Source organism: Rhinolophus hipposideros, assembly GCF_964194185.1.
Source record: "Rhinolophus hipposideros genome assembly, chromosome: 18".
Lineage (NCBI taxonomy): Eukaryota > Metazoa > Chordata > Mammalia > Chiroptera > Rhinolophidae > Rhinolophus > Rhinolophus hipposideros.
The window spans coordinates 10,220,824-10,245,994 of NC_138064.1; the positions used below are offsets into that span (position 1 = coordinate 10,220,824).

Consider the following 25,171-nt stretch of genomic DNA (forward strand, 5'->3'; position numbering starts at 1 on the left):
AACACCTAATTTCCCTTCAGTTTGGTCATTGGGAGACTGTAGCATCTCCTGTCACAATGAGTTGCTGAGAAGAGCAAATGAGATAAAATGCATCAAATGACTGACACCGGAACACAGGAAGGCAGAGAACGGCTGGCCTTGACATCAGCTGGGAACATATGTATCCAGTGACTCGAATTTTTTGCCACTCTGCACCTGACTATGAATGATTCCAAAAGCACCTTAAGTATGGATTTGGGGTTTACAAACAAATTTTAGTGAGTGGACAACCCACAAATATGGAATCTGCAAATAATGAGGATCAACTGTACTTTTTAAAAATGTAGATCCTTCTGCTTCTTAAATTAGGACTTCCACTTAGGCTAATGACAGAAACCACGGCCACTTGCCTTAAAGTTGGCCAAAAACTTAGCTGAGAATCATGTGGTGCTGAAAAGTGCAGACTCTGGAGGCAGTCAAGATGGGTCTGCTCCACTAACCAGGCAACCAGGGGCAGGCTACTCAAAGGTACTGAACTGCTCTATACTTCAGCTGCCTCGTCTATAAAACCAAGGTCAGAATGGTGCTGTGAGGATTAAAGAACAACCAATGGAATGGGAGAAAAAGCTTTGCAAATCATGTGTCTGAAAAAGGGTTAATACACAGAATATATGACGAGCTCATACAACTCCAAAAGAATTTTAATGGGCAAAGGACTTGAATAGACATTTCTCCAAAGGAGATATACAAACGGCCAATAGGCCCATCAAGAAATGTTCAACACCTAATCATTAGGGGAATGCAAATCAAAACCACACTGAGATACCAACCCTTTAGGATGGCTATTACAAAAAAAAAAAAACAGGGGCCGGCCCGGTGGGTTAGAGCTCCATGCTCCTAACTCCGAAGGCTGCCGGTTCGATTCCCACATGGGCCAGTGGGCTCTCAACCACAAGGTTGCTGGTTCAACTCCTAGAGTCCCGCAAGGGATGGTGGGCTCCGCCCCCTGCAACTAAGATTGAACACGGCACCTTGAGCTGAGCTGCCTCCCGGATGGCTCAGTTGGTTGGAGAGTGTCCTCTCAACCACAAGGTTGCCGGTTGGACTCCGGCAAGGGATGGTGGGCTGCACCCCCTGCAACTAGCAATGGCAACTGGACCTGGAGCTGAGCTGCTCCCTGCACAATTAAGACTGAAAGGACAACAACTTGACTTGGAAAAAAAAAAAGTCCTGGAAGTACACACTGTTCCCCAATAAAGTCCTGTTCCCCTTCCCCAATAAAAAAAATCTTTAAAAAAAACAAACAAACAAACAGAACTAACAAGTGTTGGCAAGGATGTGGCGCAACTGGAACACTTGTGCACTGCTGGTGAGAATGTATGGTGCAGCCACCATGGACACAGTGGTTCCTCAAAAGATTAAAACTAGAAACTACCATATGATCCTGCATTTCCACTTCTGGGTATATACCCAAAAGGACTGAAAGCAACTTCTCGAAGAGGTATGTGTACACCCAAGTTCACAGCAGCATTATTCACAATAGCCAAAAGACCGAATCAAGTGTCCATCCGCGAATCAACAGATAAACCAAATGTGGTCTATGCGTACAATGGAATATCATTCCGCCTTAAAAAGGAAGGAAACTCTGATAGATGCTACCACATGGATGAACCTTGAGAACATTATGTTAAGTGAAATAAGCAAGGACAAATACTGCATGATCCCATTTACATGAGGTAAATTCTACTCGGTCAAATTCACCGAGTAGAATGGTGGCTGCCAGGATTGGGGGGAGAAAGAAATGGGGTGTTTTTGTTTAATAGGTATAGATTTTAAGTTTTACAAGAGGAAGAATTTTGGAGACTGGCTGCACAAAAAAGTGAATGTACTCAACACTACTGAATGGTACACTTAAAAATTGTTAAGATGGCAAATTTTATATTATGTATATTTTATCACAATTAAAAAATAAAACCTTTTAGTTTATAAAAAGGAATGCAGAGGTATTAGCACAATACTTGGCATATAATAAGTATTCAATAAACATTAGCCATCACTATGGTTTTTATTATGGTTTTCCCTGGGATGATGGGAAAGTTTGATTTTTTTAAAAACCTACACTGAAGTAAAAAACCAAAAGTCCTCCCTTCAACGTGTGACTAGTTAAACATTCATACCCAGGAACAAAACTCAGCAAGTTTTAAAACTGAAGTAACAACGACTTGGATGGCTCTCGTGGGCGTTATGCTGAGTGAAAACAAAACAAAAAAAAACACCCAGTCCCAAAAAGTCACATATTAAATAATTACATTTCTGTAACATTTTGAAAATGACAGAATGAAGTTGATCACTGTTGCAGGGTTGGGGAGGGCGTGACTCGAATAGGCGAGTACAAGAAAATTTCCCTGGGATGATGGGAAAGTTCTGTAACCTGACTGTGGCGGATGTTTGATGGGATAATTTTAATTTCTTTGAACTATATTCCAAAAAGAAAAATGTACGTAATGTAAAACCTGGTGAAATCTAAATAAGATCTATAGTTTAGGCATAGTATTGTACTAATGTGAATTTAATGTCTTTGATAACTTTTATCACTGGGAAACCACTATCTTAGCAACTTCTATGTGAGTATAAAATTATTTCAAAATGATAAATGTAAAGAAACAAGCGACATGAAAATAAAAAAGGAAAGCTCCATCCGAGGCTCTCTTTATGCTTAAAAGAAAAATTATAAAAAGGAGTCAGATAAAAGCAAGGTGTTGATGGAAGTGAAGGAAAAATATATAGCAGATAAATAAACTTATGAGTTTTAATATATGTGGGAGGGTCCCTAAAAAACATTTGCATCACTCGTTATTACTAATACTACTATATAACCATAAAAGTTGCCAGATGACTTCGAATCTGGCAGCAAGTATTCAAAAAAATCTAATAAACACTTTTATTACACTTTCATTGGATTTTTTTTATTTGAGAGGGAAGTAACAGTATTTAATAAAGCCACATATTCTCAGTATGTACTCCAGATATATTGGAAAATTGTAACATGCCATACTATTGGACCACCAGGATGACGATACGTCATTCTCTTACAGCCCAGAGCAGAATATTACTCAAATTCAGTACCACGTAGTGCTTCACTAGGATGGTTCACAGCCCTCAACATATAGTCATGATTATGGCTATGATTTATTACAGTGAAAGGATGTGAAGCATATGCAGAAAGGGAAAAGGTGCATGGGGTGGGGGAGGAAGGAAGTCTAGAGGAAACCAGACACAAGCTTTCAAGGTAGGACTGGGATCTGCGGTCAGAGGTCAGGGAGAAGAACTGACCAACCAACTTTCATGCCAGGGCAAAACATAAGGGTCCTGCATCGCAAAACTGCACAAATTCCATTACATCGAAATCCTGCTATGGCTTTCCCCATGTCCCAGGTGGTATCGCATACCATTGTGGACAATAATTTATTAAACAATAAGGACTTACATCTTTAAAAAGTTAGTGAACGATAGGAAAACCAATAATTTGAGCTGATGGTTAGTAGCACCCAGGATGTGTTTCCCAAGTGCCTGTCTCCGATTTCAAAGGCAGAAGTAGAGGAAGGCGCACGGCCCACTCCCAAGAAATCAAGAAACCACAGACTCTCATCTGTGGTAAGCTGGCATACCATTTATTTCCTTTTCTAATAATGGGTAATTTTTTTTATTAAAGTTTATTGGGGTGACAATTGTTAGTAAAGTTACATAGATTTCAGGTATACACTTCTATATTACATCATCTATAAATCCCATTGTGTGCTCACCACCCAGAGTCACTTCTCCTTCCATCACCATATATTTGATCCTCTTTACCCTCATCTACCAACCCCCTCCCCCCTTAAAAATGGGTGAATTTTAAAATGACAACTTGGGATGCAGGACAATAGATTTCAAAGGGGAGTTCCTCTCCACTCAGTCTTCAGAGATGGACTTGATAGCAAGTCTGAACAGAAGGTCGCCAGATATCCCTGTTTGAATGAAGAACTGACACCTGCTGCAATATGGATAAACCTTATACTAAGAGAAAGAAGCCAGTCACAAAAGGCCCCATATTTTAGTATTCCACTTACATAAAATGTATACAATAGGCAAAACCATGGAGACAGAAAGTAAATTAGTGGTTGCTTAGGTCTGATGGGGATGAGAGCACAGGAGAGTCATAGGTGAAGGGTGAAAGGTTTCGTTACGGTGATGAAAACATTCCAAAACTGCAGTACAATGGATGTTTGCACATCTGTGAATATACAAGAAACACACTGAATTGTACACATTAAAAGGGAGAATTGTATGGTATGTGAATTATATGTCAATAAGGTTGTTGTTTTGAAAAGAGTAAAATGGTGTTGGATACATGGGGGAGTTACTTTACTATTCTTTAAGATTTTTTCTTATGTTTAAAATTTCTCTTAATAAAAAACAATAAAATAAAGTTTCACTTTTTTTTAAGCAAGATACTTCTGTATTTTGGCCACATTTGCCACTCTATCAGAAGGACAATAGGTTGGCAAATTAAACTCAGAAGTTAGTAAAATCTACCCTTTCTCCTGGAAGAACATTCCACCCCATTGAGAGAAAAATTAACCACAAATTAAGACACATAAAATGCTAATTCATGTTCCAAGTTCAGAAAGATACAGGCCTGAACTTTAAGATATTAAGGTACGCAGTGGGTAAGGGAGGTCAGTTACTAGCAGGTTAGGAAAAAGGAAGACAAGGAAAAATAGGGCATTTTTCAATCATGAAACCGGGCTTTTCCATTACAAAAACAAAAAGTATTCCAAAAAGTAAAAAATTTAATATGTTTAAAATTATTTTTATTTGGTTTAGTTAACTGTCTTGAATAGAAATAAGAAACAAGAATTTGTATTTTATTCCCTATTCATTCAATGGTGATTTCCAGCTCCTCAATGATTTTCTGTTTTTAAGTAAATGAAAAACAAAAACCAAAAAGCAGGTTTTCAATGGCTATCATCTCCCTTCAATGGAAAGAAAAGCAATAGCTAAAATTTACTAATCGTTTCCTAAGTCCCAGGTAGTGTCCTAAGTGCTTTGCAAGTATTTTAATCTTCAGAACAGAACTACACAGTAAATCACAGGTACTATTATTCAGGTACCCATGAATACAGAGAGGTGAAGAAACCTGCCCAAGTGGTCACAAGTAAGATGTGGTGGAAATAACACCCAAAACCAGGCTATCTACTCCACAGCCCTAAACAAGTACAGTCACCCCACAAAGACTAAAAAGCTGTAACTGTGTGAATATTAAATCTAACCCCTGCAAGTTCAATCTGCAGGACAGTATTTTATACATTTAATTAAAATTTTAAAGGATAATTAGAAAACAATAATTTGAAGATTTTAACAGGTGCTTACCTATAAATAGTCAAAAGATTGACGTCTTATGCCTTATTAGAATAATAAATAGGAGATAATCTCTTCATTCCCTACGCTCCAGAAATTCTCTTCTGTACTTATCACTTGGCACTTTGTTTTCAATACTTAGTTATATATACATGTTATCTTCCACACCAAGTTTACTCAGATTTAGTTTTTATTTACAATATGTATGTTTTAACACCTCATTGGCCTAATCCTACTATATGATGACTAGAAAAACAGCTCAGACAATGACAACCCCAAGAATCCTGGTTTAGAAAGCAGATCCCGGAATTAGGAGGCGAAAACTCTGACACTGCTGTTCTTCATATTTGGAGCTTTGCTTTCTCCAGGTCACACTAGTGCCACCTCAAATTTTGCAAAATAAGAATCAGGTCTTCCAATCCAAGAAAGATGACAGGTGCACGGAGAGTTAGAAGAATGTTGCTTTTGGAGACAATATTATAAGGGCTCAGTGTTATAATTTGCGATACAAGTCACAAAAGGTAAAAAAGAGCACAGGAGATATCAGACTGACCTGGGTTCCCTTTCTAACCCCCACTCCAGCAGTGCCACCTCAGACAAGTCCCTCACCTTCTAGTCTCCCAATTGTTCTGGGGGTGGGAGGATAAAATGGCTTAAAACATGTAACACCCAACCCATAGAAAGCACTCAATAAATGTCAACAGTAACCTGGAAGTAATGATCGTGGTGATGGAGTGTGTTCTGAGCAACACAAAAACCCACACTCTTATCTGACCCTCTGGACTGAAGTTCAAACGACTGATGATAATCTTTCATTGAAATGTTGTGAATCAGCAGAGATCTTTTATAACTTCATATGGTTCAATAATTTTTGAGAAATATTTGAAAGTCTTTATTCTGAGGGATAAGACTTGCTACATACACCAAAAGACGCAAAACTGGACAGGCCCGATGGCGCAGGCAGTTACAGTTCCATGCTCCTAACTCCGAGGGCTGCCGGTTCGATTCCCACATGGGCCAGAGGGCTCTCAACAACAAGGTTGCTGGTTCAACTCCTGGAGTCCTGCAAGGGATGGTGGGCTCTGCCCCCTGCAACTAGCAACGGCAACTGGACCTGGAGCTGAGCTGCACGCTCCACAACTAAGACTGAAAGGACAACAATTTGACTTGGAAAAAAAGGCCTGGAAGTACACACTGTTCCTCAATACAGTCTTGTTCCCCTTCCCCAATAAAAAACAAATCTTAAAAATAAAAAGATGCAAAACTGTAAAAATTGCTGTATCCTATTGATATTAGATTTTTTTTCCCTGCAATGAATGTTTCCATCTCTAAGTTGTACCATAAACATAAGTGTAGTTTTATTTAAGAACGACCGTTACATTTAATCACACAAAATAAAAAATTCCTTAAATTCCTCATAAATAACTTGTGAATTATCTGCACATTTTTTTAAAGTTTCTTTTTTAAAAATTCTTCTAAATAATAGTTCAGTCTATTCACATACACACACACAAAAAAAATTACCGGTTACTGTCTTTATATATTTCTATTAAGGTAGAAAACCTCTCCCTCTCTGAATGCTGGCAGACTTTAGTTAAGACCCATAGTTTTCCCTCCAGCATATTGACGTTGTGTGTGGGTGTAATATGGTTTCATTTTTTTAAGTAAAAGTGAGATGGCAAGAAAAACAAAACAAAACTATGAATTTTTCCAGGAAATTTGAGTCAACTGCAGGACTTGACTGGGGAAGGGAGACGCTGATCAAATCAGTTGGGTTCTTCTAAACTGCTGTGGTCTGCAGTGTAAAAAGAGAGAGGGCAAAGCAATAATCCTATTGCCAGAAGGAATTAGAAGGAATTAGTACATGCATCCTACTCCAGTCACTGGCTGAGAACTGCTTGGACCATTTGCTGACAAGTCCTGGTCGCAGGAGGCTGCTCGTGCACCACGTGACATTCCTGGATGGAAGCTACAAATTTCTATCACCCTTTCTCGAAAATGATCACAGGACCTCACACACATTGTACTTGCTGTTGTGTTCTGTTTTGTTTTCAATGCAAACATCCTTCCTAAGAAACCTATCACGCTATATGTCCCCAAACCGATACATGTCATCAGAGGGTCGATCTTGCCCACAAAATAAAACTCAGAAAAGGAATTCACGTGCCCGGTGTTTAATACCAGAGATACTTTCTCACCTGAGGCCGAAGCAGGTGGGTCCTGCCCCGCCTTTCTTCCAACTCCCTCTCCGCAGATTTCCCTTTAAGAACCTCTTCCAGGGTCCCCCGGGCGACGAGAGCAAGAACGGAGGGTGCCGGGAAAAGCAACCCTTAACTTCACTGCTCCCTCTTGTTCTCCTGCCCAACTCGTTCCACGTCCTGGGCAAAGAGCCTCACCGCTCAGCACAGCCAGTTCCAGACTTGGAGCGATCCCCCCACGGAGCTCCTCTGCATCCCTTCTCTGTCACCCCTGGACACAAGCAGGGGAAACAGCATCGATCCTTTTATGAGAGACCAGGCAGACGAGAACAACGGCAAGTCCTGCTGCTCACAAAAAGGAGGAAATGATGAAGGAGGCAGTGAGTGGGATGTAGCAGAAAAAGGACAGCAGCGGCGGAAGGGACACCTCCCGACTCCTGCCTAACTCCAAGCCATCTACGCCCTGTTGTCATAGCACTTTACAACGAACGCTACTGCGCAAGTCAGATGGCTGAGCCCCGAAGTACCCTGGGAGTTGTAGTCCACGGGGGGCTGAGGAGGACCGAAGTTGGAGGACTTTCAGGGCAGTGCTTGGAATCAGATTTCTACTGGGCGGAGTGGAACGAACAACTGCCTGGTCTTCGTTAGCAGAGAGAGATAATTAATAAGATTCTCTTTCCAGCCCTTGGACAGTTCCCACGACCCAGAGTTTAATAAAGAACTGCCACCCGCCTCCGCCGCAGGCGCAGCGTAATCCCCACTCGCTCCATCCCCGGCCCCGCCCGCCCGCGCTCGTGGGTGCCGCTTTCCGCCGGGGTGGCTCGCACGCACACGGGGCGGGGCGTCCGGGCTTCTCCGCAGACTCGTGCTCCCCAGGCCCAAATCCTCCGGGAGCCGCCTCGTGTTTTCCGGTCCGGGCGTGCTGCAGACTAGGTCGCCGGAACTGACACACGTGGTGGGGGTGGGCCGGTCGCGAGTGGCTGTGTCTGCGCCCTGGCGGCGGCGGGGTGGAGGGGCGGGATGCTGGCCCAGGACATAGTCACCTTGAAAAGGTAGGCACGTGGGGCGGCCCACCAAGATCGTGGACAGGGGGCATTTGAAGAGCTTCCACGTGTTGTTCTTCGTGGAGGACAAAGTGCTGGTATAGTTGTGTACATCTCTCCTGATCACATCTGCTAAATATTCTCTTTAGTATACACCTTGGAGTGGATTTCATGCTGTACAGGTATGCAAGTGTTCAACTTTACAATTGAACATAAAAACAACGTCAGTTTTCCAACCTTTTCAACTGGTGGCCCCAATTCAACGCCAATAGGAATCCCCAATTTGGGATGCGGTGAAGCAGGAAACTATTCACTGCAAACAGCTGGATTGCGATATAACAGGGCTGTGAGAACACAGCTGTGGAATAGCTCAGGAGAGTTACAGCTCAGGAAGCAGTGCAGCTGTGGCACAGAGCTGCCCCTGGGGCAAGGCAGGCGAACAGCTCTGCTCCCTGCTGGGCAGCTCCCTTCTGCTCCTGCAAGGGAGAAAACAACCCACCGCCCCCCGCCTTGAAATGACTTCCAGAAAGAAGTCCCCAACCCAGGTCCTTGATTAGTCCATCTTCATGCAAATAAGGACTCCATATATTCACTGTTTGATCCAAAAAGTACTGTCCTAATTTGTCAGAATGGATGTGCTCTGATTGGTCAGGGATATAGACACATCAAATCGAACAAGGAATGTCTTAGTCCTATTGATTGAAACAGAATTCCATCAATTCCTTTATAAAGGCTGGCTCAGCTGACAAGAACGTAGTACAGGCAGAAGTTCAGTGCAGGAGGTAGGCAGTTCAGGGCAGGCATTTCCCTTGAAGCTAAACTTTCCTGAGCAGCTCTTGTTTAGAAACAAGCTCCTACGCTGTTTGTTTTTGTTTTTTGAATTAGATCCCAGTTAGCCACCAGAAGTCCTTTGATACGTATTTTCTTTCTGAGGGTCCATACATCTTTGCTTTCAAATTCAATGTAAGTATAATAACTTGTCAGTCACCAAACTCGACACTTTTGTGCTTGCTTTTTTCACTGGATTTTAGCTTAGATTTTAAGTTCCTGTTTTTCACCAATTCACATTACCACTAGAAAATATAATTCTAAATTATCACATTTCTTAAAGAATTTCATGAAAATCATCAATACCATTAATTTGTAATACTTTGATATTGTTAAACCATCACATTGGATGTAAAAAATAAAAATAAATTACTTGGAGTGCCAGTTACAGGAGCTTAGGAAAATTATGATAAAATACTATTATTCCCCTATTAAAATTCAAATGATTGAAATGTTTCAACTTGAAAACAAGTTCATATTGGTGAGAAAAAGTCTTAAAAAATAAGATTTGGTATCATTTTTATAAAGAAAAAATATACAAAAAATACTGGAAGAAATATTCACAAAAATTGTAATAGTGACTATTAAGTGTACTTAAGAGAGATTTAATTGTTCCTTTCTATTTTCAATGTTTTCCAAATATTTATTCAATGGCCATGTATTGCCTTTGTACTTGGAATAAAAGTTTTTAAAATAGAATACTGTATGAAAATAAATGAAAATTATCTCAATTTACTCATTTATATTTCAACATTCTAAGAAATGTAAACGCTCAATTTTTTAAAAATCCTGTAAGAAGCTTCTGAAAGCTTGCAATAGCCAACCTATTTCATTCACAGTGACATAATATGAAGACTATTATTTGCTGGAAATGCTATTTATCATTTATAGCATGAAAAGTTTATTTTCAACAGCGGTGCCAGAATTCCTCTTAATGAGTGTGGTCGTTTACAAACATGCTGTAGTTTTTTCCAATTTTTGTTTGCACATTTCTTTGCAATGTGACTTTGCAACGGCACCTCTAGACCTTAATTTGTCTTTATGACATGCTTTGGCCAGTAAGATATAAACGTGATGCAAGCAAAACCTTGAAAAGTTCTTATGCACTCTGGCGTCCCCTCTCGTGCTTCTCTTGGAAATATTGCAGCCACTTCCATGTAAATGACCTGTTGAAGCCTGCTGAATGATGAGATACATTGTCGGGTCATCCTCACTGCCAGGACACATGAGTGAAGCCATCCTAAACCAACCAAGCCCAAAGAGCCACCAGCTAGCTGCAGATTCATGAAACCCCCCCAAAGCAGAACTCACACAACCCACGTTATTTTTTTAAAATCATACATTAGATACATGTAAGAATCATATATCAGACAGTTTCAAAACGCAACCTATAAGTGTCACGTCCAGCGCAACACGGGCAGTGAGAGAACAAGAAGGGGCGGCAAAGGGTTAAGAAAGAAACAGAAATCAAGAAAGTTTTGAAACAGGGGCCAAGGGTCTCACAGCCTCAAAGGACTGGGAGTCCAGAATCGGGCCACCTTGTGGCTTTTATTGACGCACATACAAGGAAGTAGCATTGTTTTTTCTAGGGTCTGTGAGTCTCATACACCATGCCAGAAAACTGGTTCAAACCAATCACCCTTGCCTGTCGAAAGTCCCATGATGTATTAGTAATTGTTGTTTGTACCTCCCCAGGGGACAACACCTTTACGTTGAAAACTTACTGAGATGGAGAACTGATGTTATCACATCTAGAATCACTTCCCAAGCAGGTTGTGAGAAGGAATACAGCCACAGAGGCAGAAGCTCTCCTTAGACGGGGGAAGGTGGGGGGTCTATGCCCACCTCTATCAACCCTGTGAATTCTCCTGTGTGGTTCCCACACAACTGTGCCTGTCTTAGGTCATTCCTTTCTTGAGGAATCTTACCCGTCATTGGCTAGCCAGCCATCCTTTGGGGCCAAACAAGGAGATGGCATAAAGGTGAAGCAATGTCCCTGAAAGGAATAGTCTCACGGACTCTTCTTTCTTTTTAGGGGTAGGCACGAGGGGACAGACGGCATGCTGCTGTGTGACAACAGATGAGCGCCTAACCCTTTTGCATCCTGGCTCCAAGACTTACTAGTTCTGCATCCTTCACATGTCACTTCTCTCTCTGGGCCTCCTTCTTATCTATTCACATAAAACTAGAATAATACATAAAGTTATTAACAGTACTTATTACGTTTGTAAAGATTAAATCAACTCTTATAAGGACTTAACACAATGACCAACACATACAAAGCGATCAGTGTATGTTAGCCTTTCATTTCCAGAACACATACTTTTCTAAATACAATACACACTGTTTTAACCAGGGATCGGATGCTCTAGAAAACTGGAGAATTCCTATGGAGAGCCTTCCTTTCTCCAAAACTGCACGAATCTTGTTAACACGTAAGGAGCAGCTCCTGTCTGTGCAGCCACTAGAGGGATACAAAGATGACCTGCCCAGGTTCCTTGGCCTCCAGGGCTGGAGACGCGAGGGTAGGCGCGGGGTCCGGAGAGGTCCCTGGCGACGGGAAGGGCGCCCAGGTCCCACCGCCAGGGGGCGCGCTCCGACCTGCGGCACCGGCCGGCCAAGCGACATGGCCCCGCGCTTCGACCGAGGACTGAAGGCCGCGCGCCGGGAGGCGGGGACAGGCGGCCTCGGCGGGGACACCAGGCTCTGCCGGCAGTCCGCGGGGCGACGGCGGGAGGGGCGCTGCGGGCCGGGCGGGCGCCGCGCGGAGGAAGTGCCGTCTGGGCCGCCGCCCGAGCCGCGCCGGCCGCGATGTCGTCCCGGCGGGGGCGCGACGACGAGGGGGCCGGGGCCGCGAGGCGGGCGCGGGAACCGGCGGAGCAGGAGCTGCAGCGGCGCCGGGAGCAGAAGCGGCGGCGGCAGGACGCGCAGCAGCTGCAGCAGCTCAAGCACCTGGAGTCCTTGTGAGTCCCCGCCCCCGTCTCCTGCGAGGATCGGGCGCCGTGGGGGCGCCTTAAGCGGGGTCCTCGGAGACCCACGAGGGGGCTGCCGGGCCCGGCTGCCGGTGACCGGTCCCGGGCGGCGCGCGCACTCGCCTTGCAGCCGTCACCCCGCGGGGGAAGGTCGGCGTCTCGGGCGCCCGGAGCCGCCTAGGCCGGAGGGGGCGCAGGCTCCGCCCCCGAGGCGCACGCGGGTGGGGGCGCTTCCCGACGTGGGAGGCCGGGGTTTGCAGCCTCGCGCGCAGGGGTCGGAGTGTGGCGCGGGCTCCGCGCGGCGCCGAGGGTGTTCGGCACTTGGTGGGCGTTCAGTCGGCACTTGGGGCCTGAAGTCACGACAAGTGCGGCTGAGTGCGTGGGTGCCCGGCCTTGCACGGCTTTCGGGTCACAGGGCCCCCTGGGAAGTCGATGCGATCTTGCCACCTTCTGTCGATAAGGGAAGAGAAAGCCCAGCCCTGCGACGTTAGCGCGGTGAGTGGGAGAAGACACAGTGGGGTGAGGACCGATCCCCACCCACCGGAAAGGTGGCTGTCAGGGGAAGAGTGGACGCGCTCTCCCCGGTCGTGACGTGAGGCTGGAAGCTACTGAGAGGCCGATTCCACGTCGACATAAATGAGGACCAGAGGCGTACTCTGGCTGGTGAGCATGGCCGGACCTCGGGGGCTCTGTGCTTGCTCCCCAGCGCCAGAGGGTCCACGGGGGTCCAGACAGCCCCTGGCGGGAGGACGGCAGGTTTAAAGGAGATTTGTAAACGTCGGCGGGAGGTTGGATTAATGACCTTCCACTTTTCAGTCATTCTGTAATTAGCTTTAGACGGCAAACTTTTTCCAGTTTGATGTTCACTCATTCAACGAATCGTTTCTGTTTCAAGTGCTAAGACAATCAATCACGTAAGGAAGTTTCTTCACAGGGTTAAAATGCTTCATTATGAACCTTTTGGGAGTTGTGACACAAAGTGCATCGCTTTGGAGCCCGGCCTGCTGTTTTCCTTGTGGCCCTTGAGCTGAATGTCACCTCTGGGCAGTGGCTGCAGGATACAGGCCCCGCTTTGCAGGCATCTCCACCCTGGCCTCTCCATCTGCTCTGTAAGGCAGACACTCAAAACTGTTTCCCAGCGTAAGCTCAGCCCAGCCCTCAGTATGTGTAAGTGTAGGACGCCAGACAGTGGTTAATACATTTATTTTGTAACTCCCAGACGTCAGAGACATCATAGCCTCCTTTTGCAAATCAGGAAATGCAGATCCAGCAGTCGAGTAACCTAATGAAGGAAACACTGACCTGTAAACTAGCAAAACTAAAGAGGAACGCACATGTCTGATTCCCAGACCAATGGGGTTTTTCAGTTTCAGAAATTTAAAACTTCCCGGAGGCTGTTGACATATTTGGTGTGGCTACTTCAGAAGCTTGTGTACTTTCAAATAAAAATTTGTTTCCAGAGTCACGTAGTTTAAACATCAAATACTAGTGAAAGACTAATTTACAAAAACCAGTGGTTTGCATTCCTCTTCAGCCACCCCACACTCCCTGGAGGCCTCCCTCTAACCAAGGCTTCAATAAGGAAACTTGTCATTTTTTTCCTACTGGATTTTAAACACTTATTTCTAAATTATATGCTTATCCTTGTTTTGACTGAATAGACATTACCTATTAACCTCAGTTTAGTTTGTCCATATCACAGAAAATGGACCTTTAGTTCTCTTTCCCGACCTTTCTTGATTTATCTTCCAATCCTTCCCCCATTGCACTTGTTTCAGTTATCATATTTTTAACTTTCAAGTTTTTCCTTGTTCTGAGAACAATTTTTTTCATAGAACCTACTATTTCATCAATCATATATCTTCTCTCATCTTTGAGGATACTCGTTAGTTGTTTTCTCCCTCCACTGCCTGTTGCTTCTTTGCCTTTCCTTTTGATCTCTTTCACTTAGAGGATTTTTTCCTAATGCGCAGGGATCCTTGAGTCTCCTCCCATTAACAGTGAGGCATAAAGCTGTTCTGCAGGGGACTGTTGACAGATGAGAGAGTGCAAAGGTGCTGGTCTGTTGACTGTTTCACTGTAGGAATATGAGGCTGTGATGTGCCCTTTTCATGGAGACTCCCACATATCAGTAGGTAAGAGTTTTTTCCTGGGGCCAAAGAACCTTCCCTTCTCAGGCCTGGGTGCCAGAGTTCTGGATTGGGCTGGAGAGGAAAGGCGCTTTGGTGCCGCAGGTCAGACAGCTGTTTTCAGCCAGCGCTCACCTTCATCACCATCCTGAACTGTACCAATATTCTCAGGCATCTGGGAGGTGGGAGGGTCTCTCCAGTTAAGTTTCACTGGGCACTACACCTGCAGAAGGTGAGGGCAGACAGTCTCCTGCTGTGGGGAAGAATACCGGTGTTCTGGTCATTTCATCCATTCAGTATTCAGACTCCCAACCCATCTTCCAAAGGTTGTAATTCTCCAACCTAAAGATGTCAGTTCCTTTCTTCCACTTTCCATTGTCTTCCCAGCATTGTCTTGAAATTGTTCTCCGCTAGTATCTCCTCCTAGGTTTTCTTCGTGGCTTCTTACCTTTTTCATTCCTTTACTGTCATTTTAAGAGTCTGGGAAAGGAATGCAGATAAGTCAGTTGGTCAGACAGCTGTGTTAAATGGGAAGCGCCATAGTGGATTTGTACAAATGAAATTCAAATCCTTGTCCCCTTGGTATGCCCTCTTTAGGTCCCCTCACACTCTTCTGGTCACTTTCTTAAACTTGAGCATAACTTTTCATACCCTTGGACAATACCTGCCGGGCCCCAGAGGCATCTGAGTGTCCCACTCTATGTTCCATCCCATGCTCCAGTTCTGTCACTCAGGTGTTCCTGGGCTGCCAGGCATAACAGGAGGGAGAGTCTGTGGATATGACAGGGTATCTCTGCCTTCCAGCCGCACAGGAGCCAGCTGCAGGAACAACTGTAATGGCATATGCTTCCAGGAAGGACTCTTCCAAAAGAAATCCTACCCCAGCACTCAAAACTCCAGAGTATTTTTAAGTACTTGGCAAAATTCCTTCCCCTATAGCCACTTGGGAAGATAATTTTTTCCTCTCTTATCTATATTTAGTCTTCAGACTACTCAGAGCAATCTGAATGATATAATCGCAAGATTTCACAGACGGTAAGACAAAGTAATGGGCCTCCACCAACATTTTCTAAAATTTTCTGCATTCAAAGATAATGCAGACTTATCAGCTGTCACAGCGCAAAAGCCAACTACACAGTAAACATGCTCCCATTCCCAAATCTGTTATTGTTAATAGTTAAATAGTACCTTAATCTTTGAGAAATATCTTCAACATGTTACATAAACTAATGAATTGTTTAGCCCTGGGGGAAAAAACGAATTTTTGGAAAGAGTTGAAAAATGGACTTTTTAGGGAAGGCCACTGCTAATAATAAGAGATTTCACAATACACAGTTCTATCACACTCCTTTTCCATCTAGGCAAAAACATTTACTTATTTTTTCAGGAATCTGGACCTTAACTTGTCCGGCCATGTGATTTGTACAACTCCCATGGGAAAAAGAAAGTACTGTTGCATTACTGGGTATTTACATCAACTTGACCACCTCCCTTCATGCGAGGGCATCCGCTGCATAAAGCACAGCAGTAATGATTCTGATGAAAGGCTGCTGCTGAACGGTAGCACCTTCCCAACGTATGCAAGTTACCATTTTCCTTGCTAAGAAAAGCCTGGGCCTAAAATACACCACAGCTTTCCACTAGAAAATATTTTAAGTATTTGCCTTGGAAATAGCGTACCTAAAAAGCTAATTCTGTGTATACCCACTTGTTTACTATGGAATCTTTAGGGAATAAGTCCTCCTCTGTCCCTGCAGAAGAGCCCTGGATTCGTGGTGGCGAGGATGTGCCCGGAGAAGCCTCCATCTCAATCCTTACTTGAAAGGGTCCAGAGAGCAAGGCAAAGGGAAGTTGTTCTTGCTGTAGCTACTCATGGCATTTCTCATCCATCATCTGTTGTAAAGGAAAAAACATTCTTGTTTTCTTTCTCTATGTTCAAACTACACTCACAGCACTACACTTGCTCCAGCTCGCAGGGGAGGTTTCCAGCACCACCAGGCAATTCTCCTGTTCTCAGGACCCCAAGTTGATGTCTACAAATTTAACTTAATGCGACACTATCTACCTGGAGATAGTGTCAGATCCCACAAGTTAAGGGCTCAGTCCCACAAGACCTCCCCGCCCACAAACACTTTTGGTGCCAATTGCCAAACCCAGGCTGATAGGTTATTAATCAGAGGTTCCCACAATCCCCTCATCCAGTTTGATTAATATGCTAGAGTGGCTCATAGAACTCAGGAAAACATTTTACTTACTAGATTACTGGTTTTTCATGAAACGATATAACTCAGGAACAGCTACATGTAAGAGATACATAGGGTAAGGTCTTTAGGAAGGCGCATAGAACTTCCTTCCATGCCCTCTCCAGGAGTGCCACGCCTCCACGTGCTCACCAATCCTATAAAGCCCTCTGAACCCCATCCTTTGAGTTTTGTAGAGGCTTCATGATGAATCTTAAATCAACCTCCCTGGAGATGGGAGTGAAACTTCTAACCCAGGGGAATCACTGGGCTGGTTCCCCTGGCAACCAGCCCCCTTCCTTAGGGGTTTTCCAAAAGTCACTCATTACCATTTATTTTCATTTATTTATTTGAAAATAAATAACAAAACTCACTTATGAATAACGAAACTCTTTTCACCTTTATAGCTCTGGAGCTATTTCAGGAACTGGGAACAAAACTAAATATTGTAGCAAAAGATGCCCCTATGGCTCTCACATAGGAAAGTAAAAGGGTTTGAGGAGCTATGTGCCAGGAAGAGTACGTGAAGAACAATATGTATTTCTTATTATAAATCACAGTATCACATGACCAAACTTGTTTTCTTTCACATCTTAGAGGACTGGAGAAGCATTTCACTTTTCCCTTAGTCAGTTCTTCCTAATCCCTGCACCCACAATATTTACTCTGTTCTCAAGGGTCTTTAAAGTTGGTGCATAAGAAAAGATTCAGGATGAAGAAAACATTACATCATAAAGTTACAAGGGTTTTAGGAGCTACCCTTTTCAATGTTAAGTAGAAGTTATGCTTCGTTAACCTGACAGCTGTGACCACTCTTTGGACCATAATTCACTCCTGGGTCTTTACTTCACATTTTCGCAGCAATCTCTTGCTTTCCTTTCTTCCAAAAATTAAATCATTGTGCTAAGACGCCAAGTTAGTTATTTCATGAACTTAGGTTCTAGATCTCAGCAGGATGTGGAATTGCAGCCACTTATTTATATGTGATCTCTTGAGTGCTGGACCTATTTCATTCACTGTTTTAGGTATAATATAGTTTTAAGTTTTTACTAAATATACCCTTTTTATTTCAGCCTGCAGTTGGTTTTTGCTCATTAAAATGTGTTATGTTCCTATTAACGTGGTTGATGATGTTTTTCTTTCTTTCTAGTTATGAAAAACCTCCTCCTGGGCTTATCAAGGTCAGTATGAAGCTTGTCCTTTTGGGTATTCCCTTAGATGTACACGACTCTGTGTTCAGACTCGGTAACTTGGTATGAAACAGTCCCATAAGGTTGTGAGCCGCCTGTTATGATAACCCTGTTTCTTCCTCAGATGCCATTCATACACTTCGGGCTTTGTCACAAGCCTGTGCCTTTGTAGAAACTTAATCAGCTGTGACTGTTCCCTAAGAAACCCTGGCAGGCCCACCGGTGCTCTTCCTCGGCCATCGCCCCCCTTCTCTCTCACTTGTAACAGCATCTTCTCAAAGCTCTGCCGCCCTGGGCTGACTGACTCCCCTGGTGCCCGTTCCTTGAATGTCATCAGCTCAGAGAGGAGCAGACTTGGGGGACCTGCAGCTCATCCAGCCCCTCCTCCCGCACCCCACCATGTCAGTGTCCCCCTGCGGGAGTGAGACTTAGAGGGGCCGTTCACGGCCAAAGCTTCCTTTTCTGTTTGGTACTTTTCAATTTAAAACAAAGATTTGAAATAAAAATTTTTTATTATAAATTTAATATTCACGGAAATTTGAAAACAAATCAAAATGTGAAAAACCCAGGGGCAGGAGAAAAAAAAATGTGAAAAACCCAGCTTTCATAAATGCAGCGTGTGTGAGATTATAAAACATAACGTGGCCTTCAAGGTATAATTATCCATTTGAATTTAACATGCTATTGTTATTATTCCAGGAATCCTTACTTGTTTATACTTTGCCTCATTCCACAAAGCTTTTCAATTAGCAGAACACTTTTTGTGTCTTAGAATTTGGAGCTCACAAATCATTTCTGTGTGACCAACACTCATAACTTTAAGAACAGCTAGTTCGTGTTTGTGGTACAATTCTCCTGGTACATTGATTTCCGGTTTTCCTGTCAGGTCTCATTTGTCTTTCTAGTTCTTGAGAGGGTAACTCCTGATGACCTTGGGATCTCCAGCCCACGAGAAAGCAGGCGATGCTGTGTTCCTAAGCAGGTGGGAGAGGAGTCCAGTGCTGTGGCCACCTGGTTGACATGCTGTTTCCTTTTGTAGGAAGATGAGACGAAGCCAGAGGACTGTATACCGGATGTGCCAGGCAATGAGCATGCCAGGGAATTTCTGGCTCACGCGCCAACCAGAGGACTTTGGATGCCTCTGGGGAAGGAAGTCAAAGTGATGCAGTGTGAGTGTGGAAGAGCAAGTAACACGCCCGAATACACGCAGGTCACATACCACAGTTTACAAAGCGCGGTGATCTTTGATTTAAGTTGTTCTCACCACAGCGCTGTTCAAGTCATGGTGTGAGCTGTTTTATCGACACGGAAGCCCACGTGCACGTGTCAGTACGTGGTCTGAGGTAAGAGGCAGAGCAAAGCTTTGGCTCCGGGGCTTCTGATGCGAGTGCAGTCGTCTTTCCACAGGACTAGCCGCCTCTGGAGTACATGCCCTCTTTAGTGACATGCCCGTAAGGAAAAGGATCTTCCATGGCAGAAATGCCCGGGAGATAAGGGGTGCCTTGGAGGGCAGGTCCCTTTGAGTCTTGCCTCAGTCTCCCTGCATCAGTACTGGAGTTTGAGCCAGGTAAACTGAGAGGAGCTACGGGCCTCAGAGGTGAGTCTGGAGCAGGCAGAGGCGCACACACAGCCCCCACCATCCAGCGCAGCAACACCTCCCTCAGCGTAAGATGCCATCTGAAGAAAGGGTCCTGCTGCCTTTTAAAGACATTTGTTTGTAGAGATTCATCGTGCACATAATTAAAATAGCAGGTCCCGGTCTCTTTCTCCATTCCCATTGAAGCTCTTTTAGTTGGTTATTATGATCTTTATCTTCTTACATCTGAAGATCATGCTTGTATTATATTGATTTTCCAGGTTTAGGCTTTACCTTGTTGTAAACAGTAATCTCTGAGATCAATATGGGCAAGCCTTTTTCATTAGGCGTGGTTAGGTTTTCACAGAAAAGTTGTTTCCTGTCAAAGGTGAAGGCCATATTGCTTGTGTCCTGGGACCTGATTTGAGGAACGAGGCTGTGAAGTCTCAGCCTCCAGGATTCAATCATTCACAGAATCTTCCTGTGGTCAGTGTGGCACCTTGCCCTCTGGTGCCAGAGCCCTCCTTCCACCTGCCCCAGATAATGAACCTCCTTTCTGGAGGATCAGGGAGTGATGCATATGGTCTTTTGACCTATCCTCCTTTTTAAGCTCCCCTTCAACTCCATTTTCAGAAATATACTGCCAATTCCTGAACTTTTGGGGGTTCTACAAATCAAAATTGAGATGGTTCTCCATACTCCCTCCTGCTGGCTTAGAATTCAGTTTTCTGGGGTCTGCTATTCATTTTGCACACTATTATCTGCATTATAATTTCCAATATTTTTTTACTGTTGTTTCCTATTTTCCCTGTCCTTGAGGTTTATGCCTTTTAAAAGTATTCTCTTTGTTGTCATTTTATGGGATGTCAGGAAGGGGATGAAAGTAAATAATTGGTTTTTAGTCTGCCATCTTTACCCAGAGGTCTGCTGTGCTTGTTTTTTTAAGTTTAAAAACCACTGTTCTGTTTAATGGAGTTAGTTGTTTCACTTACCATTTTATAGCTCCTTTCATTGACTTGCAGTTGAAGAGTGTTTGGTTACTAGTACCAGAACCAGTTTTACCATGAAGTTAATGAAGCTTAAGCTTAAGACCCCTCTTTGCACCTTCCTGTGGAGTCCCAACAATGTGTTCATATGGTTGTTTAGCGAAGGCAAGACTTTTTCTCCCTAAAGACCTCTTCTTCCCCTGTAAATTATCTAAGCTTCAGGCTCCACAAAACCTGGGTCTATCCCAGATGAGAGAAAACACGCACGTAACCCCTATTCACTCTTCCATTGATTTCAGTGATCCAAGTGTTACTTACCACAGGGCTCCTCAAACTTAGGGCGGGCCTGAACTGTTTCTCACAAGTTCCCAGGTGATGCCAGTCTTGCTGGTCCATTAACCACACTTTGAGTAACAAGGTTCACCTTTCCTTTAACAGAGTTTTCTTCTCATATGGTCTGGATCCTTCTTGATACCCACATATTTAACATCCCTCCATTGTTTATCATAAAGGCAGACATCTGTTTAAGGGGTCTTCATTTGCATTAAGAGTGCATTCCTTCTCCCCCAGGTGGAAGTAAATCAAAATAGTGGGGAGATGAGGACAAGAGGCATATCAGTGGTGATCACGAATTTGCCAAACTTCATTTTTTCCATTAGTTTCCTATTACCAACTCTCAAAAAGGGAAAAATATTATTTCTTGTCACTACATATTTTCAGTAGCTGCCAGCATGGAGTAAAATTGGCTGATCTTAGCTATAATCGCTCCTCCTTGCTTGATGCCCTTATAGTCTGCTAGGGCTGCCGGAACCAAGTACCACAAACTGGGTCACTCAAACAAGAGAGATTATAGTCGCACGTTTCTGGAGGCTAAGTCTGAAATCTAGGTGTCAACAGGGTTGGTTCTTCCTGAGGGAAGGATCTATTCCAGGCGTCTATTAAGACCCTACCTCCCAATAAGGTCACATTCTGAGTATTAGGAGTTAGGATATTCAACATAAATGGGCGGAGAGGGAAGAGGTGGTGGGGGAGATGACAAGTCAACCCATAATACCCAGTTTAAAAAAAATTACACTTTCTTTTTGCATGGGATTGCTTAGTAGGAAGCAGTTTCCCTCTGTTTTCTGGGATCCTACACGGTTCCTCCCTGATTGCATTTGATTTTAAAATTGGAATCTAATAAAGAATATCTTTAATATGACCTATTGATACTTTATCTTGATTAAGTAAAAATTCATTATCTTACAGAAATATATCCCCTTTTTTTTTGTTTTTAGGTTGGCGTTGTAAACGGTATGGTCACCGAACGGGCGACAAAGAATGCCCTTTCTTTATCAAAGGCAACCAAAAGTTAGAACAGTTCAGAGTAGTAAGTAAAACCCGAGTGTCCATTTACATTTCCCAAAGACGGTGAATGTCCATGAATCAGGCAGTCACCAGTAAATTGGACGGTCACGTAAAATATATTCCTAGTAACTTTTTTGGCAAACCTATCTGGTGTTAACTACATCTTTGTTTTTGTGTGACAGATTAATTCTTTAACAAAAAAGTAACTTTTTATTAAAGTGTTTTTTGCTTATGCCTTGGGAATACTGGTTCTTTCTCTGAAGCATTGTTATCTACTTTTTAATTATTATCTCAAAAAATGTTTCATAACTAAAATCTGGGTTCTAGTTTCCGTCTTTACCTACAGATTAGATGTCTTTCTATTATAAACTAGAAGTGTGTATAAATGATATATCCTCTTGAGATGACAGCAAAATAGATCTATCATTTCCTCACTTTATTTTAACAGTCACCTCCCAAGGGTGTTAATTCACCATTCAGTAACTGTTAATTCATCATTCAGTAACTGTCAGACAATTTAACTGTGCTACTTCAGGTGTATTGGGATTATCAACATGTAGCAAACATGCGGTCCACAAACATTCTCCAGGGATTTTAAGACACTGAAAATATTCCGCTTTCATTTTAATAATTTGAAGAAAATATTCTGGATAAATCATTGTTAGCTGGAATATCAATTTTTATAACTCCTATATCAGATAATTTGGTGATATATCTCAAAACATAAAACATATTTATATTTCTTAAATTCAGACCTAAATTCTAAGAATTGATCCAAAGTATAACAGAACATCAGTATTCACAAATTTTTATGAATGTATAAGGATAATTTTCAGAATGATTTATATGGTAAAAAAATAGAAACTAAAGAAAAATAGCAAAAACAACTTCAATGGCCAACCTACCAACTTAAATTACTATAACATAGAAATACATAGCTTTTAAGAATTGTGTGCTACAAGAATGTGTAATGTGATGGAAAGATGTTCATGAAAAAATAAGTGAAAAAGAGAATAGAATGTTGTATATATAATGGGGTTATAATTTTTTGTAAATTATGAATGATTAGAAGAACCACACTAAAATGTTAGCAGTGGATATCCCTACGTGGTAACATAATAGATATTTTTAACTTTTTTTCTTTTTTAATATGTAAAATTTTTACCAAAAAATATCTTAAAAATAATTCACATACCATAAATTTCACTCTATGTGTATTCTTATTTTTAAGTAATTTAAGTGATTTTAAACTATACAGGTATTAGAAAAACACATTTGCCTTATTGTAAGAAAATGAAAACATTATAGTAAGCTTTTTCACAACTGATTTTTCAAGTCCAATCTTGCCACTCTCCCTAAAGGGAATTTACAGTAAGTACCTTGATGAGTATACTTCCAGACTTCCTCGGGGACATATGCACGTTTTTGTGCACCTATAAATGAACCATTCTTACATATCGTGGTGTTGTTTTTTAAAGATTTTATTGGGGAAGGGGACTTCAGATGAGCTTTTTCTATTTTTATTTTTAAAGACATCATTTTCCACCTCCCTTGTTTTGCTTAATAGTCTCTTGATCATCTGTCCACATAGAACAAAAGAATTACCTCAATATTTCTAACCTTGAATAGTATTTAATAATGATTCTGCCATGGTTTGTTTGCTTATAAAGGATATTCATAATGCTATATTTGTATAATTGGAAAATCTTTTTTATAACCTCCATGAGTTTAAAGTAATTGTGACCTTCAGGAAGGATTAGAATATGTTGAATATACAATTATACCAAACAAGGGGAAAAAAACTTGTTTAAGTGAAATAGGGATTTAATTTTAATTTAACAATCTATGAAGTCTAACCCAACTTTAACCTTCTCTAACCCTCAAGGCACATGAAGATCCCATGTATGACATCATACGAGAGAATAAAAGACATGAAAAGGATATAAGGTGAGGTCGTCCTGAGGATAACAGACCCTCTTAAAGTTTTAAATTATGTTAAGTTGGAAACCATTCCAGTATTAGAGGAGCGGTTTAATAAACGTGATCCTTTAATTGTGACATATTTGGAGGGCAGGAGTAATCACAGAGAAGGCCAGTATGTGGGAACTCACCCCACTGATGATTGATGCTGACAACTCACATTGTGGTATCTGATTCTACTATGGTTAATTCTCTTTCAGATTATTTAGTTTATCGTCTCCAGTGTCTTTAGGGATCTGAGCTATTGTTAAAAATTTTTCTTAGACATGAATAAAGACAGTGAACGGGAAAAAAAAGGTTTTTGTTTTTTCCCCCCAAATTGGTGGTATTGAGTTACAATTGTTGAGGTAGGTTACCTAATGTGAACCTGAGCAGTGGGAGAATGATTTAGGAAAGTATGTATCTGTTAGAAGTTATAATCGTAAGGACTATAGAAACATGCAAAAATATTTAGGACAATGAAAAAATGCAAAATGGCTTATTCACTGGTTACAGTCCTGCAAAACAGGCATACATATGGACAGGAATGGGGGAAACGTACAAAAATAAAGATAAGTACTGTGTCTAATGAGGTCATTATTTGTGACTTTTTACCCATACTATGAATCTTACATTTGTATCTAACGAAGGTTATTTGAAGTTGTTATAGTTTATGTTCTTTGACCAATCTTTAATGTTTAGGATACAACAGTTAAAACAACTACTGGAGGATTCCACCTCAGATGATGATGGGAGCAGCTCCAGTTCCTCAGAATGTAAGGAGAAACATAAGAAAAGGAAGAAGAAAGAAAAGCATAAGAAAAGGAAGAAAGAAAAGAAAAAGAAGAAAAAACGAAAGCATAAGTCTTCCAAGTCAAATGAGAGTTCAGACTCGGACTGACAGGCCGTTGACCATGCAGCATTGTCGTCTCTGAGGTCCAACACTGGCCAAAGCACAGAGGGACGTGGGATCAGGGAGGACGAGGAGGGAGCGACACCAAGACGGAGGCCATCTGGTGTCACACGTGTGACTCACCTGCCTTCCAGTGAAGACATGACCACAGGAGCGGGAGTTGTGTCGTCCCAGGTGCTAACTCGAGAGTGGCTGATTCCAGGCTGGAAAGCTCTTTCAGATCCTCCTCCCTGCTGAGCACTGTGGTTTCTGATTCCTCAGCAGAGTCAGGGCGGCTGGACTAAGGAAGTCTCCGAGGACGCTCCTCCAGGTGCTGTCACCCTCCAGAGCGAGGCTACTTAATCCCCAGACTTCAGGCTTGACTTTTCTCTGCTGTTGAGGATAATAAAAAGTCATTATTTATTTTTTAAA

General features: G+C 42.5%; 2 protein-coding genes across 7 annotated transcripts in view; one reads left to right on the forward strand and one right to left on the reverse strand.

Annotated features, from left to right (window-relative positions):
• Positions 1 to 8,075, reverse strand: part of BBS9 (Bardet-Biedl syndrome 9) — a 366,639-nt gene extending 358,564 nt beyond the window's left edge. For 4 of the 5 annotated variants that reach the window (XM_081079511.1, XM_081079510.1, XM_081079507.1 and 1 more), the window contains exon 1: positions 7,578 to 8,073. The gene's annotated coding sequence lies outside the window, so the exon portion shown is untranslated. Of the gene's footprint in view, positions 1 to 7,577 lie in introns of all 5 variants that reach the window. The other variant, XM_081079509.1, reaches the window with a different exon arrangement.
• A 2,710-nt stretch (positions 8,076 to 10,785) lies between these two features.
• On the forward strand, positions 10,786 to 25,171 carry RP9 (RP9 pre-mRNA splicing factor). Of its 2 annotated transcripts, none has more exons than XR_013995348.1 (6): positions 10,786 to 13,083; positions 17,940 to 17,970; positions 19,019 to 19,148; positions 21,819 to 21,910; positions 23,774 to 23,835; positions 24,550 to 24,631. XR_013995348.1 is itself a non-coding variant. In XM_081079828.1 (6 exons), the coding sequence occupies exons 1-6, from the start codon at positions 12,260 to 12,262 to the stop codon at positions 24,746 to 24,748; spliced, it is 666 nt and encodes a 221-aa protein (XP_080935954.1). In that variant the 5' UTR covers positions 12,147 to 12,259; the 3' UTR covers positions 24,749 to 25,171. The 2 variants fall into 2 exon arrangements, 1 of the variants encoding a protein (XP_080935954.1); XM_081079828.1 differs by having other exon boundaries at positions 12,147 to 12,411; positions 24,550 to 25,171.

Excerpts from the sequence above, each read along its gene's own strand:
- RP9 (XM_081079828.1), top strand. The coding sequence starts at position 12,260 with ATGTCGTCCCGGCGGGGGCGCGACGACGAGGGGGCCGGGGCCGCGAGG. Across the intron at positions 17,971-19,018 it reads CTCCTCCTGGGCTTATCAAG|GAAGATGAGACGAAGCCAGA; the intron begins GTCAGTATGAAG and ends TTCCTTTTGTAG. Across the intron at positions 23,836-24,549 it reads AGACATGAAAAGGATATAAG|GATACAACAGTTAAAACAAC; the intron begins GTGAGGTCGTCC and ends TTTAATGTTTAG.